The 21,110-nt window shown below is 33.4% G+C and overlaps 1 protein-coding gene across 2 annotated transcripts in view; it reads right to left on the minus strand.

The window, feature by feature from the left end:
* Positions 1-20,747, minus strand: part of LOC105262498 (uncharacterized) — a 433,330-nt gene extending 412,583 nt beyond the window's left edge. The window contains exon 1 of one of the 2 annotated variants that reach the window (XM_059128635.1): positions 19,707-20,747. In XM_059128635.1, the coding sequence (XP_058984618.1) occupies positions 19,707-19,941 (235 nt within the window). In that variant the 5' untranslated portion in view covers positions 19,942-20,747. The remainder of the gene's footprint in view (positions 1-19,706) is intronic. The other variant, XM_059128637.1, reaches the window with a different exon arrangement.
* Positions 20,748-21,110: the final 363 nt, after the last annotated feature.

Below are 21,110 nucleotides of genomic sequence, written 5' to 3' on the forward strand. Positions count from 1 at the left end.
AATAATAATAATAATAATAATAATAATAATAATAATAATAATAATATAATAATAATAATAATAATAAAATAATAATAATAATAATAATAATAATAATATTAATAATAATAATAATAAATATACTAATAATAATAATAATAATAATAATAAATAATAATAATAAAATAATAATAATAATAATAATAATCTAATAATAATAATAATAATAATAATAATAATAAATATAATAATAATAATAATAATAATAATAAATAATATAATAATAATAATAATAATAATAATAATTAATAATAATAATACTAATTAATAATAATAATAATATAATAATAATAATAATATAATAATATAATAATAATAATAATAATAATATAATAATAATAATAATAATAATAATAATAATAATAATAATAATAATAATAATAATAATAATAATAATAAAAATAATAATAATAATATAATAATAATAATAATAATAATAATAATAATAATAATATGGGGGGCCATACCAAAAAGGGTACCCATTTAGACAACTTTATACTACAAGGATTGCTATCTATTGCAAGTCTTATATAAAAACCCATTGAGACATAGACAAATCCGTGGAAAAATTTGGCAATAAAAATACCGAATATTGGGAGGAATTGTTATATGGGGGATATGAGAAAATATGGACCTATATATACAATGTTCCGCCACTGGAACTAGAACCCATTATGACCTACACATACCAAATTTTAAACAAATACGTGGAAAAATGTGGCGGAAATCATCAAAAAAACCGAATATCGGGAGGTACCAATATATAGCGGCTACACCATAACATGGACCGATTTTCAGTACCAAGCATCCTAGACACAATACAAATTGTTCTACCAAATTTTGAAGGTCTACGTCCAATAATATGGACTGTATCGTGATTTCAACAGACAGACGAACAGACAGATATCGATGTCGCTGTAGAGTGAAGAGAAGGAGGTGGTTTCGGAAATGTGTAGTATAATTGTATAAGAGTACTGAATGGTATTAAATTTGATATTGGATGAAGTGATGGAGATACAATTGTCTGAGGTTTGGAAATGCGTCCCATATTTGTAAGAAAAGTACTAAATGGTTTTGATTTCTCTTATGGTACTTAGAGCTGAGATATGAAGTTGGTTTTCGAAATGTGTACTATTTTTGTACGAAAAGTACTATATGCTACTAAATTTGAGTTGAGATGGAAACTTAAAATTTGATTTGAAATGGAAACTTGAAATTTGATATGGATGTCACTGTTTTTGTCATTTGTGGAAAGAAGGAGCTTTTTTTTGGATATTCGTACTATAAATGTACGAAAAGTGCAAAATACCACTAAATGTGCAGTTGGGCGTTGGGATAAAATTATGAAATTTGTTATCAAGGTCACTGTTGCTGTGTAGGGTGGAGTATTAAAACTGTTGGAACGAATCTATTATTTTTTAAGGTTGACTTTTCGCTGAAAAAGTAGTGGGCAATTGCTAGGATTACTATTTTTATACCCTCCACCCACCTCCCATAGTATGGAGGTTATATTAAGTTTGTCATTCCGTTTGTAACACCTCGAAATATACATTTTAGACCCCACGAAGTATATTCTTCATCAGCATAAAATTCTATGTCGATTTAGCGATGTCCGTCCGACTGTCCGTCTGTGGAAATCACTCTAGGTTCCGAACGAATAGAAGTAGGTTGATAAAATGTAACTCAAATGTATATTATGTCTGCATGACTTTTAGTATTGAAAATGGGTCATGTAGGTTCATTTTTTCGTATAGCCTCCATGTCATACCTCCCTATGTTCGGTAGTTTTGGTGATTTAAGCAACATTATTCACCGGAAATGTTTCAAATTTTGTATTTGAAGTTCGTAATGGGTATTACAGCCTATGACAAATATTTTTGTATGCAGGTCCACGTCTTCGTATAGCCCCCATATTATGGTACCTTCCAATATTCGGTAGTTTGATGATTTTAGCGACATTATTTGCCGGAATCGTTTAAAAATTGGTATTTGAAGTTCACAATATATAGTACAGCCTATGACAGAAGATTGTCCGTGCAGGTCCACGTCTTCGTATAGCCCCCATATGACGGTACCTTCCGGTATTCGGTACTTTGATGATTTTAGCGACATTATTCACCGTTAATGTTTCAAATTTGGTATTTGAAGTTCGTAATGGAATGACAGAAAATTGTCCGTTCGGGTTCACGTCTTCGTATAGCCCCCATATAATGGTACCTCCCGATATTCGGTATTTTGATGATTTTAGCGATATTATTCACCGGAATTGTTTCAAATTTGATATTTGAAGTTCGTAATGGATACTGCAGCCTATGACAGAAAATTGTCTATGCAGGTCCACCTTTTTGGTATAGCCCCCATATAAGGGTTTCTTGATATTTTGATGAATTTAGCGACATTATTCACCGGATATGTTTCAAATTTCGTATTTGATGTTCGTAATGGATACTACAGCCTAAGACAGAAAATTGTCTGTGCAGGTCCACGTCTTCGTATAGCCCCCATATAATGGTACCTTCCTATATTCGGTATTTCGATGATTTTAGCTACATTATTAAACGATTTGTTCTGATGTTTCGCATTTGAATATTGTAATGGCTTATGACAAAACATGCCTATGCAGGTCCATGTCGTCGTGTAGACCCTAATATAATGGCTAAATTCGGTATTTTTAAGACTTTAACTGAATTTTTAACGGATTTTTTTCTTTTAAATGGCAAATTCTTTTCAAATTGTAGAGGGTATTCAAAGTTCTGACCGGCCGAACGTATAGCATTTACCTGTTTTTCCTGATTCGTCAACGCCCACATTGTGTCATGTTGCTCATTATTTGTAATTGGGAAAAGTAAGTCCATTTCGCGTTTTGATTGTGCTCAAGGAATAACCAATTATTCTCAGCCTACTGTAAATGCAGAATGGTTTATTCACTTCATCTAGCTTCGAAAATGTTGCTGGGTAGTTATGTTCAACAAGATATTGGTTGATGCATATATTTTCCATTATGTATGTATTTTGTCCGATCAACAGATATGTACATATAAAATATGACTTCGTCTTTTTAACATGAATGCAATGAATTCATAAATAAGGCAACAACAACGACATGTTTGCTCGGTTGCTGAAGTTTTTTCCCCAGCCGTTCTTTGTTTTTTCCTGCTGCTGCAACTGTTGATGTTTTGCATACCGAATGAGCCTATTTTTGAGCAAACATTACTAAATTTGAGATGCATAATAAACCACAACATGCATATATATAAATTTTTCTTTTGCTATTCAAGTTTTCGTTTCTTGTGTGATGCGGTCTATGTCGCCCATTTCGTTCTAGGTTATTCATCTTTCTTGTTGTTGACATTTTGCTGCAGTTTTACTTCCACTTTCGCCTGTCGCCTCCGTTTGTGGTTATGCATTCTTTTTTTTTGTTTGTTGGTTGGTTGGTTTGTTTGAAATGCATCTTATGAATAACGACGTTGATGTAGCTGCATCTCAAGGAGACAAAAAAATGGAAAAAAAAGTGAAAGAAAACTCTACCACAACATTTGTTAACAAAAATCTTTTAAACGTGGCCCTGCATACATAATGTCGACTAACAAAGCCTCTGACGTTGATGGTTTTTCTTCAACGACAAGGTCAAGAGGGTGGGTGTTTTCTTTTTTTCTGGTAAAACATTTACTTGTAGATCGTGTCATGCATCCTTATAAATTATTTGAAATGTTAGTTTTAATGAATGTAATTTGTTGTGAAAAGTCGATTTTGTAGAAGATTTTAAGTGAAGGGCTTTGCAATTTCTTGAGAAATACATCAAAGTTATAATGAAATAAATGAATGAAAGCTACTTGTAAATGTTTTAACAGGAATGAGATTCTTAAGTGGAAATTGACAGAGAATATGTTTTGAATGAATAGCATAGATGCTGTGATTTTGAAATAAAATTCAATCAATTACATATGAACGAAGCAAATTATCAAAAATTCTCAAAAGCTGGATCTACGTGGGTGGTTCTTCGAAATACAGGGTGAGATGAAAAAACTGCAACCAACTTCAGACTGCTGTCATTTCTAAGCCACTCGTCCGACAGCTGTTGAAGTTATTCCAGTGACAGCTCATTATATTGTTTACAAGCGAACAAAAGCATTTGGGTGAGAATTTTCCAGAAAAAAAGTTATTCGTGATGGAATTCAAGCGTGATGGTGTGATTTCTTTATATTTGGCTGGAAAACCACAAGTGGCTATCGTTAGAGCACTCCAGCATTTAAATGTGAATAAATCTTCGCTCGTTACCGTGATACTGGTAGCGTATCCCGACGTCAAGGAAGTGGACGGAAGAAGCAACGCAACATCAGCAGAAATGTTTCGAAAATAAAAGAAGCGACTTAATCGAAACCCGCGTCGCAGTGCCCAAAAAATGTCTAGTGAGCTAAACATATCGCAATATTCCATTCGGAAAATATTGGAAAATGAGCTCGAATTTGGTTTTCTCTGATGAGAAAACATTTGTTGTCCAGCAGTTTGTAAACGAACAAAATGATCGTGTTTACTTGCCAAAGATGTCAGGTGACAATGTGCAGCTTCTGTTGGCCACCAGAACTCAAGCGTCGGCCATGGTGATGGTGCGAGCCGCCATAACAGCCGATTGTCGCTCTCCGCTCGTATTAATCGACCGTGGCATCAAAATAAATGCAGAATATTATCGCAAAAATATTCTGGAGGGTGTATTTTTTGGCCGCAGACCTTGGACATTCCAACAGGACTCAGCACCATCGCACTCAGCACGCGCCACCCAAAACTAGTTACAAAATGAGGTTCCTCGCTTAATTTCCAGTGCACAATGGCCACAAAAATCTCCGGATACCTATCTATGGACAGTTGTGTTTGGAGTATTTTGGAAAGCAAGATTGGCACTAAAAATACCAAAGTGTCGATCACTTCCAACTAGCGCTTCGCCGGAAATGGGCCAAAATACCGCAAAGCAAAATTCGGGCGGCGTGTGACGGTTGCATTGGCCGTTTGAAGACCATAATTCGTACCAAAGGTGAACAATTCGAACAAATCTAAACATATTCTAAAATTTGATACTATTTTCGACATTTTTTGCTATCATTCAATAAAATTAAAAAAAAAAAATTAACAATTATGGCGTTTGACTTTGTTGCAGTTTTTTATCTTACCGTGTGCAACTATAAAATTTCAAAACTACCTGCATATCCCAATTCTACACTTCGACAGCAATCTTAATTTCGAATTTTTTAATGGTATATGGTAATTCAATACCATATAGTACACATAAGTACAAATTTCGAAAACTACATCGATATCCCAAACCTACTCTCCACCAGAAATGTTTATCCCAAATTTCAGGATTCCAACTCTATTGGTTTTTCCAAAATATAAATTGTGCTTATTTTAGTAGCAATTAATACACATAAGAATGAATTTTCAAATCTTCCTACATAACCCAATCCTAAAATGTAATAGTAATCTTATTTTCCAATTTCGGAAGTCCAGACATATTGGTTCACCCAAATCGAAATTGTACCAAATTTAGTTCCTTTTAGTACTTTTCATGCGCATAAGTACCTCCATATCACAATTCTACACTTCATCCGTTCCTTCAAGTTTAGTACTACTTTTCGTATACATCTTTACATCGACCCTACTCCTCATCCTTGATTCCCGTTCTAAATTTAAAGTTATTAGCTCTAACCGTTCACATTATGTAGTATATTATAGCAATGTAGTACATTATAGTACATTTCGTACACTCATAACACTTTTGTGCATGTATCATACACTCCATCAGTGAGCTTCATTTAAAATTTAAGAGTTCTGGATCCACTGGTTCAAAGGATACCATATTTAATTATTTTTACCACTTTATGTACAGTTCTAGTACGAATTTCCGAAAATCCAAAACCATCTGACAGCTTCGAATCAAGATCAATCCTCATCGGTCAGTAAGTCAGTCACTAACTTCACTTATTTATTTATATAGATTCAACGTCAGTTGTTATCTAACATTTACAGTATTAACGAAATAGGAAATTGTTATTTAAACAAAAGCCTTTGTTTATTTGCTGAACTAATTTCTGACCTAAATTGCCAACATACCAAGAGAAAATTGTTATATCATTTAATTTTCTTTTAATTCTTTTTTGTTTTTAAGAAAATCGTGTTCTTTTCAATTGCAGGCATTTTGTATGCACTTTTCTCTTCCAAGTTCTCTACTCGCCGTTAGCAAATATTATTAAATTGCATTTTGCTGTCAAATTAGTAGCATATTAAAAATGTCAATTGTCCAGGAATTGACTGGACAACTGCTGGCTGAATGGCTTGGCTGGCTACTCTGTCATAAATGGATAAAATGGACTGAACTGGAACTTTCTCACACAGATACATACATATGAGTGAATATGGTGGCAGGCAGACAGGATGTATGTATGTATGTATGCAGTTGGTATACGAGCTGTTACAACACAAGTTTATAAATTTTTAATAATGGCAATGTAGCCAATAGTCCAATAACCCCTTCATAACCAACTATAGCTGTTACAACAAGTTTTCTTTCCCTCCCATTTTTAACGCACACAAACACACACACACACACTTACGAGACATAAGAAAGTGGCAAGTGATTGTACCGTTGATGGGCAGTTCATGAGGGGGCAGCGTAGAGAGCAGCATTGACTTGGCCTGTGTAAAAATAACCATAATTGAAAAAGGAACAAATATTAAAGTGTGTGTGTGTGTGTGTGTGTGTGTGTGTGTGTGTGTGTGTGTGTATGCAGTATATCGATTGAATTTCAATTGCTATTTTTATTTCTTCTTCAATTTTAGCCACAGGAAAAACTAAAGGGGTTAACAAGTGTTTCACTGTCTACGTTGTTCAAAATTGAAAATTCTGGAGATCTTTAAATTGGAAATTGTTTGTGATATCCAAATTTAATTTTTTTGGCTGTTGTATGGAGTACATAGTTTTACTGATATTTCCTTTCTAGCCACATGCCAATTCAATCTCCATATCCTTATCTCAGATACCAACAGAGACTTCAATATTAAATTTCAGGATTTCAGCAGCTCTGTTATTTTACATATTTCCAAATTTAGGCGATTATAGTACCCATTTTCAAAACCCCCTCCATATTTCAATCACAGACACAAACAGTGGCACCTGTATCAAATTTTAGGATTTAACCACTATTCCTTAACTCCATACCAAATTTAGTACTTTTTGAAGAATTACAGTATACAATTCGAAAACCGCCAACATATTTTAACCACAGACACGAACAGTGGGCTCTATAACAGAATTTAGGATGTTAGCTCTATTTCTTAAACCAATACCAAATTTAGTACTATTTAGTAATTTTCGTACAATTATAATACACATCTCCAAAACCACCTCCATATCTCAATTCCGGACATCAACGGAGACCTCAATATCAAATTTCGGGATTCCTGCTCTTTCCCTTCACCAAATAACCAATTTAGTACTTTTTAGTATTTTTCGTCCAACTATAATACGCATTTCCAGTGGCATACATATCACATTCAATGATTTCAGCTTTATCCCTTTACCCAAAAACCAAATTTAGTACTATTTAGTACTTTTCGTACAATTACAGTACACATTTCCAAAACCACCTTCAAGCTTCGATTCCAGATACTAACAGAGACTTAAATATCATTTTTGAATATTCCAGTCCTATCCCTTCACACAATTCCTAGTACCTTTTAGTACTTTTCGTAAAATTACAGTACACATTTCCAACACCACCTTCAAGATTCGATTCCAAATACTAACAGAGACCAAAATATCATTTTTGAATATTCCAGTCTTATCTTAGTTATAGCACTATTTACTTAATTTAGTACTATTTAGTACTTTTCGAACAATTAGAGTACACGCTTCCAAAACCACCGTCAAGTTTCAATTCCAAATACCAACAGAGATTTAAATATCAAATTTGAATATTCCAGTCCTCTTCTATCACCCAATATTACCAATATATTATCATTTAGTACTTTTCCAAAAATTATAATACGAATTTCCAAAACCACCTCCATATCTTAATCACAGACACCAACAGTGACATCCATATCAAAATCCAGGATTTCATCACTATGCCTTCGCAAAACACCAAATTTAGTACCATTTAGTTCTTTTTACGCATTTTCAAAACCACCTCTGGTATATCAGATACCTACAGAGACCTCAATATGAAATTTCGGGATTCTAGCCCTATCCCAATACCAAATTTATTACATTTAGTACAATTATAATACGCATATTCCAAACCAGCTTCTACTCTCCACCAATAACACCAATATTGACATTCATATTAAATTTCAGGATTTCAATCCTATTCCCTCACCCAAAACCAAATTTAGTACTATTAAGTACTTTTCGTACAATTACAGTACACATTTCCGAAAGCACCTCCAGATCTCAATTCCTGATAGCAACAGAGAACTTTATATCAAATTTGAGGATTCCAATCCTACCCCTCACCCATACCTAATTTAGTACTAGGTTGTTTTTCGAATAATTATAATATACATTTCCAAAATTGACTGCACGTCCTAGCCACAGACCCAGAAGGTGGCAACTATATTAAAATGTAGGATTTCAACTCTATTACTTTAACCAATACAAAATTTAGAATTATTTAGTACTTTTCGTATTATTTCCGAAACCACCAGAAGATGCTAATAGACCTCAATACCAAATTTGACGATTCCAGCCCCATCCCTTCACTCAAAACTAAATTTAGTACTTTTCGTACAAAAATATAGGATACATTTCCAAATCACTACCAAATCTCCAACACATGGGTAACTTAATTATAAAATTTTATAATTTTATCTCTATCTCTTCACCAAAAACAAATATAGTACAATTCAGTACTTTTTGTACAATTTTAGTACACACTTTTAAAACCACGTCCATATCTCAAATGTCAAATACCAACAGAGGCATCAGTATCAAATTTGAGTATACCCGCCCTGTCCTTTATTCAATATCAAATTTAGTACCATTTAGTATTTTTTGTACGAATATAGGACGACTTTCCAAACCATCACCAAATATCCATCGCAGACAATATGGGTTTTTTATTAAATTTCAAATTTTATCATTTTATTTCTATCTCTTCACCCAAAACCAAATATAGTACCATTCAGTACTTTTTGTATAATTATAGTACACATTTTCGAAACAACGCCAATAGAGACCGCGACATCAAATTCGAGAGTTCCAACCCTATTTCTTCAACCATTACCAAATATAGTACCGTTCAGCACTTTTCATAAAACTATAGCATACGTTTCCGAAACCACCTCCATATGTCTAGGCTACACATGAAAAGCGACGCTAATAGCAAATTTCAGATTCCAAGCACCATCTTTTACCCCAATGCATATTGTACCATATATAGTACTATATAGTACTTTTCGTGCACTTTTAGTACACATTTCCAAAACTAACAACAAACAGCGACCTAAATAAATAAAATTTCATAATTCCAGCATCATCGGTTCATCGTAAACCAAACCTATCCAAATTGAGTACCATTTTGTGCGGTAGGCTCACTTAGTACACAATTTCCAGAAGCACCTTCATACAATATAAATTTACTTTCCAACCTGGATTCGCAGAACTCTATTCGTTCAAATAATGCCGAATGGTACAATTTTAGAACTTTTCGTAACTTAAAAGTGCGAATTTCCATAAACACTTTGGTACATGTATCTTGCACTCCATCAGTGACTCTCATTCAAACTTAGAATTCTTGCTCATTCCGTTTGTCCTGCACAAATTATTCAATTTTTATTTAATTTTAATACTTTTTATGCCCTTCTAGTACATATTTCCTAAAATCCAGTCTTAATACACATCTATGCACCAAAACTGCAAAATTTCAACATTCTAGCTTCATCCGTTTTATCTGAGCGTTAATTCTAGATAAGAATTTCTATACAGAATTTCTAAAAAATATAATACAGCTTCTCCTTGGCAATAGAAATTGTTACATGGGTCCACATTTCGGAATGTAGCCATAAACCTTTTATAAATTTAAATTTCACAAAAAATACGAATTTCTTATTGGCATTCATGTGTAGTTACTTTAGTCACTTTTCAAAGGAAACCCAAAAAAAAAAAAAAAAAAATATATATATATACCCCTTACATTGAAGTCGTAAAATGATCGAATATATGACCAATACTGTTTCGAACCATGCCTTTAAATTTCAAATGCTTGAAAGTACAAAAAAAGTTCTGCCACAGACAGGTGTACGTCATAAACGTTCCATACACGCCCATCCACAAACATAAATGACAAAATGATTATATACTACGGTTCAAATGCCTTGCATGTTTCCTCTTTCCCTAGATGTCCTTAAAACTTATTTCTGCTTTGCCACAACACATTGAAATGGAACAAGTGTGGTGGCCCTCCAAACAAAAGCTCAAATGGGAAAGAAATATTGTCCGTCTTTTGGTTTGCATGTACCAAGTAAATGTTCATTCAATATTGTGCACATGACCACTTCAAAGTTAATTTTCCATTTATACAAACATTCGTATCGAGCCATGAGACAAGTTGCTTGTGGACGACGCACATAAACCTTGGTAAATATATACTTTAGATACTGAAGGCAGTGGCTGCCATAAGAAAAAAAAAAAAAAAAAAAAAAACATTACCCACAACCAGTACTGGTCATTACCAATACAAATACAGAGTATGTTGAATATCGATCGATTTGTATAATGTCCAGGAAATACAAAAAAAGAGGAAGTGTGTCATTCAAAAATGAATTGAATAGGAAGCTCGTTAACTACACTCAGGCGAAAAAGTTTAGGATCGAATTTTTTGGTTGAAAATGAATATGTTATTAACCTTAGGGAACCAAAGAAACGTTGATTTTTAAACAATTATTATTGGATTTTTTTTTAAGGAGGTTAAGAAACGTGGATTTTTAAACAATTTTTATTGGCCTTAAGGAGGTTAAGAAACGTAGATTTTTAAATAATTTTTATTGTTTTATGTGGCCCAAGAAACATGGGGGTTAAGAAACGTGGATTTTTAAACAAATGAAATTTGTTTTCATTGAATTTAAGGAGGACAAGAAATGTAGATTTTTAGACCATTTTCATTGAATTTAAGGAGACAGTAAACGTGAATTTTCACAGATTTTTTGATTGACCTTAAGGATGCCTAAAAACATTTTTTCTAGACAATTTTCACTGGCCTTTTTTGGTTTTTTATCTTAAGAGACCAGAAACGTGAATTTTTTAACGAATTTTTATTGACCTTAAAGAGGCCGGAAATCATGGATTTTTTATCAGATTTTTATTGGATTTAGTGAGGGTAGGACACATGTATTTTTAAAAGAGTTTTTATTGGATTTATGAAGGATAGGATTTTTAAAGATTTTTTACTGGATTTAATAAGGATAGGAAACGTAGATTTTTAAAGAATTTTTATTGGATTTAAGAAGGATAGGAAACGTTGATTTTTCAAATAACTTTTATTTGAATTAATTAGGTCATTAAACGTGGACATTTTTAAAGAATTTTCATGGAGGCAAAAAAAAAAAAACAGGGATTCTTAGGGAACTTTTATTAACCTCCTTAAGGTTAATAAAAGTTCCCTAAGAAATTTGGATTTTTTAAGAGTTTTTAAGAAGGCCAAGAAATGTGAATTTTCATAAAGTATTTTGTTGACCTTAAGGAGGAATTAAGAATTTATATTGGATTTAAGGCGGTCATGAGACATTGGTTTTCAAAGTATTTTTATTGGATTTAAGGAGGCCAAAAAACCTCGTATTGCAGATACAAATACAAGGAATATTTTGCTGTTAATGTTAAACATCAAGCGAGTCAGCAAAGTGGTCTTCCTGGTCATATTTTTATTATGGATCTTGGAAGTCGTCAAAATTCTAATTTTACCTAAACGTCAGCAATTCATAAATATGAAGAACAAATTTTCGGCTTAAAGCCGGACTTTGTGTGAGTTTGCGCTAAAATCTCAAACGAAGCATCATTTTAGAAGGATGACGTCAAAGACAAAATTATTTATCATAAATTTTAATTTTATCTCAATTTATCTCAAAATGTTATCAAATTTGATAGAGATCTTCGGATTACATTCATAAATGGTAAGAATAAGTCCGATTTCAAGTATTTTTCATTAGAACTTTATTAGTATTTACAATTAACTTTTCCTGATGAGAGGAAGAAGAATATTGTGTAGAAATAGGTTCCAATGTGCTTCAATTTTCGCATATTCCAATATTTTTTTATATTTATAGCGTGAGTAGCCAGAAATAACGTGTGGAACTTTTTAACCTTCCTGATTTTGAAAACTTAATTAATTATCAAATATACTGTTTAAAAAACCTTAAAATTCGAATATAGCGTTAGCCTTAAGATTAATTTTTTTTTTTGAATAATTTGTCTAAATCCCAAAAAACTTGCAAGTCTAAAGGTACCATAATGCAAAGCGTACACAAAACAGTGGACAATTAATATTTTTTTTACGAATGCGATTCTGTATACCTAGAATTACACCTATTTTGGTTGAAAAAATGTTATCATAACATAGCCTCCATGCAATATCATGTTTATTTTAATAGAATAGAAAATATTTTTTCTTTAGTCTTCCTCCTAAAAAACTATGCGGATATACTGCTCCTCCCACTTCCCTTATATATTTTGGGATCAGGGTCTCTAATCCCTCAGAAACCACCCGGCTACACATAATTGCAAACCAACATACTTGATGCAATGATTGTCTGTCCACCTGTCAATTTTCGCAAAGTACACAGTTCACAATAAATGTTACTCTGGCCATCAATGCCCTCATAAGTAAAAATTGCAATATATCCAGCCAATGCTAACTAAGAAGCCATGTGTTTTCACCCAATTTATCTATTGTGTGTCTCCGTCCAAAAGGGTATTATTTCCACAATGTATAGCTCACAAGAACATACACTCTATCTATCTATGCACAATATTCATTCAATTGCTGTCGCTCTCGCTTATTATGCGTGTGGCTATGCGACTGCCATACACACATTGCTGTTTCTATTAATTTGCATATAAAATACAATTTCAAAATCATTTCCACGAATACATTATGAATAATAAATTTGTTAATTATAAACACAAAGAAAGAAAGCGAGGGAGAACATAGAAGAAAATCGTTAGTGTATAAGTGGAGAAGTATTGTTTCGAGCTGTTCATAGTCTAGTGAAATTAAGTTTTCTTTTCAAGCTATTATAAGAAAATTATCCAAATAAAGAGAATTTTTAATGCCGCATTCAATGTGTGTTCTTAAAAAAGCCGCACATTTGGGAGAGGGGTAATTATTTTTAAATACAAAACGGAAATCCATTTTCAACAAAGTTAACATATTTCCTGAAATCAATTTTACCCCTAAGACACATGACCAAACACACACTGGCACATAAGCGGGTTCTTAATAAAAAAAAACACACACAAATAACGAAATCTATTGCTCTTGTTCGATATCATAAAGGAACAATCAGTTATCGTGTAGCCTTAAGTTTTCGAAAATTCGTATTAAAAGGGTACGGAAAATAATAAAATGTACCAAAATACTGTGTATTGGGCACACGGAATGAGCTAGAATTCTGAAATTTAGAATGAGAAGCGGTGATGAGGTGCAGAATAGATGTATCACAGGTTTTCGAACTTTAAGTTTACGAAAAGTTGTAAAATGGTATCATTTGATGTTATGTGAACGGATAGAGCTAAAAACTTGCAAGTTTAGAAAGTAAGTTTGATACATAAAGTTAGTACTAAAATTGGAACAGTTTGGTTTAGGGTGAACGGATAAAGCTGGAATTTTGAAATTTCGTATTGGTTTCCTATTGGTGGTTGGTTTGTGATGGTTTTGTAAATGTGTACTACAAGAAGGCGAAAAGTACTAAATAGTACTATATTTGGTAGAATTAGGTATTGGATGGACCAATAGTGCTTGAAATCTAGAATTTAATATTATTTCTTTCATTTGTAGCCTGAACATATGGAGATGGCTTCCGAAAAGAACTTAATGGTACCATGTTTGGTATTAGTTGAAGGGATGGGCTGAAAGTTGATATTTAAATTACTGATGGTATATGTGTTTGAGAATTGGCGGTGGTTTGTTTATGTGTCCAAAATTTGTACGAAAAGTGCTAAATGGTATTAAAGTTCGTATTGGGTGAAGGGATAGGTCTGGAATCCTCAATCCTCATATTAAGGTCTCTGTTGGTATCTGGAATTGAGATATAATGGTGGCTTTGAAAACATATACACTAACTGTATAAGTACTAAATTTTAACTTGCTTTTTTAAATAAATATTCACATCAAACCGCAAGAAATATTTGGATGACCCTATTGAAATTGGAGATAATCGGTCAAAATTTAGATATAGCTCCCATATATATCTACGTCCGATTTGCCTTTTATTGTGCACCAAACGTGTAATATCAACCCGAATAATATGAAATTTTGCACATACAACCAAATTAGGCCTGAAAATAAGTGTGCCAAATTTGATCGAAATCGGTTCAGATATAGCTACAGCTCCCATATATATTGTTCATCCGATTTCTTATTTTTGTCCTTCGCAGCCTTAATATGCACTCTTTTACAACAATATTTGGGGAAATATATCGAATACAGCCCAGAAATACATGTGCCAAATTTTATCGAGATCGGTTTTGATTTGGATAAAGCTCCCATATATAACTTCGTCCGATTTACCTTATATTGTGCACCAAACGTCTAATATTTGTCCAAATGGGATGGAATTTGGCACTTAGGATCGAATTGAGTCTAGAAGCTAGTACGTCAAATTTGGTGAAGATCAGTTCAGATATAGCTATAGCTCCCATATATATTGTTCATCCGATTTGTTACATTTGTTACCCACAGCCGTAATATGCACTCCGTAACAACGATATTCAGGGAAATGTATCAAATACAGCTCAGAAATATCTTTGCGAAATTTTATGGAGATCGGTTCCGATTTGGATATATATCTTTATCCGATTTCAAATTAATTGTGCACCAAATGGGCAATACAAGTCCGAATTTAAAAGATACAAATGCTTCGACATATTTAGTCCTTTGATCCTTTAATTATAATTATAATCATAGCGTGTATGATTGAATTCTCCCATAAAAACTTTTAATTGTTATGCGCAACTCTACTAAATTAGAAAAGTGGTGTAGGGTATCATAAAGTCTGCCTCGCCCGACTTAAAGCTTTCTTTACAGTTTTTTTTTTAATAATGGGTGTCGCTAGCTCTGAAGGAAATCTGAAGATTATAGGAAATCCGAGACTGATGGATTTCCACTTCGCGTAAGCCAAATATTTTGCATAGCTAGACTACGGAATATATCGATAAATTCTTCCTTTTACTTCCTTCTTCTCCTTCCACAAAATGTCAAACAAGTTTTCAAAGGAAAAAAGAAAACACATAATAATGTGGCAAAGTTCGGCCGGGCGAAATTTTAATAACCTCCACCATTTGGAAGGAACTTGCAAAATGTAATAAAACTCCGCTGAAAAATTCCGCCATAATTTTAAAAGATCCGAATATCAGGTGTTACCGTTATAAGAGGTCATACGGTGCCTATTATGAACTGCTAACTCCATGTTTAAGATTATTGCTATTGTTAATTGTTAAAAAATGTAGATAAAATAATCAAAATACTAAATATTGGGAAGTACCCTTAATGGGGCCTACACGAAGACGTGAATTTGTATGGACACTATTCTGTCATAGCATGCAGTGCAAACTACGAACTCTACATTCCGAATTTGACATAATTCTGGTAAAAGGTGTAGCAAAAATCGTCAAAATACCGTGTGCAGGGAGGTACAGTTCTGTGAATAATGTGGAACTGTATCGGCAATTTTTGGCCATAGGTGGCAGTACTCATTAAAAACTCCAAATATGAAATTTGTAACAATCCTGGTGTAAACGGTGACACAAATCACCCAATTCCGTATATTTGGAAGAAAAGTTATATGGAGTTTATCCCAAAACACCGGAATGTTTCCTATATACTGGGAAAACAAATTCCCAATTAACAGCAACTTCGGTATGAAATTCTGACTAAAAAAACACAAACACATTACATCCGCCGGTACAGTTATATGGGGCCTATACCAAAACGCGGGCTGATGTAGCCCATTTTTAATTCAAAAAGACTTTCCACAAACGGAGGGATATTGCTAAATCGACATGTACTCTTATACTGATTAAGAATATATATACTTTGTGGGGTCTAAAGTGTATATTTTGAGGTGTTATAAACGAAATGGCAAACTTAATATACTCTCCTTTCTACGGTGAAGGGATGAAAAAGGACTAACATTAACTATTAATTTCAGCCGGGCTGAACTTTGAATACCCTCCACCATTTGGAACGAATTTGAAAATTTTCAAAAAATAAAATCCGTTAAAATCTTAAAAACACCGAATGTAGCCGAATATTTTAGGGTCTATACGACGTGGAGCTACATAGGTATTGTTTGTTATAAGCCATTACCATATTATAAACGGTGAATAATGTAGCATCATGAAATTACCGTATATAGGGAGGTACCGTTATATCGGAGCTATACGAAGACCTGGATCTGCATAGACAATTTTCTGTCACAGGCTGTAGCATCCATTACGAACTTCAACTACCAAATTTGAAACAATTCCGGTGAATAATGTTGCTTAAATTATCAAAATACCGAATTTCGGGAGGTCCCGTTGTATGGGCCCTATACCAAGACGTGGACCTACATGGCTCATTTTCAATGAGAAAAATCCTGCAGACATAATATACATTTGAGTAAAATTTTATCAATACACTTCATTTGGTTCGGAAGCGAGAGTGATTTCCACAGACGGACGGACATCACTAAATCGACATAGAATTGTATGCTGATCAAGAATATATATACTTCATGGGGTCTAAAATGTATATTTCGAGGTGTTACAAAAGAATGACAAACTTAATATACCCTCCATACTACGGTGGAGGGTATAAAAACACTTATTGGAGCCAATACAGAGTTTCACCTAATACAAAAATTCGGTTGAATATGAAAACCAGTAAAAAAAGTCCTAAAGTCGGGCGGGGCCCTGCCCTGCACCACTTTGCTAATTTAGTAGAGCTCGGCATGACAATTAAAAGTTTTTATGGGAGAATTCAATCATACACGCTAGGATTATAATTATAATTTAAAGATCAATGGACTAAATATGCCGAAGCATTCGTATCTCTTAAATTCGGACTTGTATTGCCCGTTTGGTACACAATTAATTTGAAATCGGATAAAGATATATATGGGAGCTATATCCAAATCTGAACAGATTTTGATAAAATTTGGCAAAGATATTTCTGAGCTGTATTTGATATATTTCCCTGAATATCGTTGTTATGGAGTGCATATTACGGCTGTGGGTAAAAAATACAACAAATCGGATGAACAATATATATGGGAGCTATAGCTATATCTGAACCTATCTTCACCAAATTTGACATACTACCTTCCAGACTCAATTCGGTCGTAAGTGCCAAATTTCATCCCATTTGTGCAAATATTAGACGTTTGATGCACAAATGTAAATCGGACGAAGTTATATATGGGAACTATATCCAAATCTGAACGGATCTCGATAAAATTTAGCAAAGGTATTTCTGAGCTGCATTTGATATATTTCCCCAAATATTGTTGTTACAGAGTGCATAAATAACAAATCGGATGAACAATATATATGGGATCTATAGCTATATCTGAACCGATCGATCAACTTTGGCATACTTATTTTGAGGCCTAATTTGGTTGTATGTGCAACGAAGATATATATGGGAGATATATCTAAATTTTTACCGATTATCTCCAATTTCAATACGGTTCGTCCTTAGGCCAAACAAATGTTGTTTGGAAAATTTCATCTCAATCGGATACTAAACGCGATCTGCATTTTGTTCACAAAAATATATGGATAGACGGACGGACGGACAGACGGACTGCCATGCATAAATCAGCTCAGAACGTGATTCTATGGAGATCCTCAAAAGTAACTATGGGTCGATCTCGCTTCCTTTTCCATGTTACAAACAAATGCACAAAGACATAATACCCTTACCACTATGTTGTGTAGGGTATAAAAATGTATCCAATATGGGCTGATATTACATATATGGTGGACAACAATCGTAAAATCGGTATAATGAAACTTTATAAAAACCTAAACCGTTCTCTACAGAATTTTATATTTCTTTATAAGATTTTTAAACGTCCCTCGAAAAATGTCAAGGATTCTTTTAGTACTTTAAGGCTTCCGGGAAAAATCCTACACTTCTTAGAATATATTTCTATTTTAAGAATACTTGTTGTTTGTAGAAGTTTTTTTTCGGACTTTTTGAAGAACATACACTGACTTTTGTAAATATAAAGTAAAAATATAATTAATCAGGACTGTCACAGAAACAGGACTGTCACAAAAGCTGTTGTTGCTTACATGTGTTGTTTGTTTAGCTGTCATTGAAATATCAGTAAAAGTTAAGTAAATAAAAAAAGGAATAAGTCGCTATAAATAAAGTAAGCAGTGGTAGTGGTTATCTTTAAAAAAATCCACTTTTATAGTCCTTTAAAAAATCTTTAAAAAAAATCCACGTTTATAGTCCTTTAAAAAATCTTTAAAAAAAATCCACGTTTATAGTCCTTTAAAAAATCTTTAAAAAATCCACGTTTATAGTCCTTTAAAAAAATCCACGTTTATAGTCCTTTAAAAAAAATCTTTAAAAAATCCACGTTTATGGTCCTTTAAATATCCTTTAAAAAATCCACGTTTATGGTCCTTTAAATATCCTTTAAAAATTCTTTAAAAAATCCACGTTTGTGGTCCTTTTTTCTTGTCGTTTTTAAAACCAATAGTGACAATATTGGTTTCTATGACAGCCCTGAATATGAAAAATTGAGAATAAGATGACTGAAAAGAAGATGGCAATTGACCTTTATTTTTTCCTTTAATGAAATTCGGTTCAAATGAATATTAGCATGAAGTTTCGTATTTTGAAGATGTTCTAGCCATTTTCGGGAGGAAAAAAAAGTTTGAGAGGACAATTCAAAGTTACTTGCTCACTACAGCAACGATCTAAAGGGTGGGCAATATTTTTGCTCCAAGGTGCGTAGCTTTGAAGAATTTTCTAAATATATGTATTTTTCTGAGAGCCCCAGTATACATCAAATTTTTATATCTGTTCGTTTCACATTGATATAACAATGACGACATTGATGTATGTATTTATTATATTTAGTAATGAATTATGCCATCTCCTTGGCCTTAGATGAAATCATTCTATCCATTCACTGCCTAGTTAATAAGCTGCCATATTTTTTAAATTTCCAAAAAAAAAACTATTTGCAATTAGCGTCCACTCAGAAACAGCATTTTTCCCAAGAAGAAGAAAAAACAGTCTACTTGCCTTCTTTTATAGTTGTAATTTTTTTCTTTCTCTCACACACAATGATGGACTGAAGGAAAGCCATGAAACGGCATTTTCCTCAACAATTTCATTGTTCTTGTTGGTTTTGGTGTTACTCTTATTTTTTGGTTCTTGGGTTTTTTTTTCTATTTCACTTACCTGATCTGCCAACCGATATTGTCTGTATGGCCGTTGTTGCTGACAACGTTTTATCTGTGGGTAATGCCGCCGGTGGCAACGGCAACGGGCTAACGGTGGAGGTTGTTGTCAAGTCACAGCATTCCCGTTCCGGAAACTCACTACAGCGCACCAATTGTAGGGCACCAAATATAACGAACCATATGCTGAGGCAACATGAGAGAATTTTCAAGTTTTTTATTTTAAAGCGGGTCATGATGACGACAACGACGACGTTGATGCTGATGATGATGACAAAAAAGCGTCCAGCAGAGAAAATGCCAGTGGTAGGGGAGAGGGAAAAGCCAACAGTAACAATGTTAACGTCAACAACAACAACACTGGCAACGTTGTGGTGCTGTAGTGTTGGTAGTTATATTGTAAATGGTTTTAAATAGTGGCTGGAGTTGTGTTGCCTCCACACTTGTTGTTCGGGGATGGTCGTATGCGACCACCTTCTTCTTCTCCTCTTCCTGCTGCTGCTGTTATGGTGATTATTTTGTTGTTGTCCTGTTTTTTCTTCTCCTTTAAATATTTACTTAGGGTTTGTTTTTGTTCTCTGTTGTTTTGTTTGTAAACTCTTCAAAAGGGTTCCACAGCCACAAGGAGTTAAATCTTTGCATTTAGCCGGTCGTTGGTTGTTGCTGCGTTGCTGCTTGGTTAGAAAAACGTTGGGTCAAAGATGTATCCATTTTTTATTTCGTACAGACTCGGTTGCTGCCGTTATGGGGGTTAGCAGCTAATGCAGGCCCTGGCTCTCCGCTTGCAACAGCAATTGTTGTTGTTATTATTGTCACTGATAGTTTTGTTGTTTGTTTAAGTTTGTGATTTGTTTTTCGCCTCCTTACTCTGAGATTATTGCTGTTGATAGCAGGCTGCAACACTTCTCCGCTTGGCTGGTAGTTTTTCTTTGCCTTTAGTTGTGGGTTTTGTTGTTGTACTTGTTGTTGTTTAAACAATTCCAAGGCATTGTTGTGCGCCGTTGTTCTCCTTAAATAATGCTGAGATTCTGTGATTTCTTTAAAATTCTCTAAAATAATCGTAATAGACGGAAAATGAAAAATTGTATTTAGGTTAAAGTTGATGGCACTTTGTAGTGGAAAGCCGTTGCAAGCAAAACCGTTAACGTCATGTGTTTCTTAAAATTTTTGCCGTCATTTTTTAAATGTTTATCTTTTTGCTTTTCGTTGAGTAGATGATTTTCGTAAGGATTATCTGGTGTTCTTTTAATTCTTACCTTAATGTCTTTACTTGTCATTCAATATTCAAAAGGGATTTCTTTTCATTTACAAATTTTTCTGAAAATTCCAATATCTTGGTTTGATGATAGGAAATTAAATAAAAAATAAACCTTTTTTCATATTGTGACAATTAAAAAATGGTATC

The sequence above is a fragment of the Musca domestica genome, unplaced genomic scaffold (genome assembly GCF_030504385.1).
Source record: "Musca domestica strain aabys unplaced genomic scaffold, Musca_domestica.polishedcontigs.V.1.1 56, whole genome shotgun sequence".
Taxonomy (NCBI): domain Eukaryota; kingdom Metazoa; phylum Arthropoda; class Insecta; order Diptera; family Muscidae; genus Musca; species Musca domestica.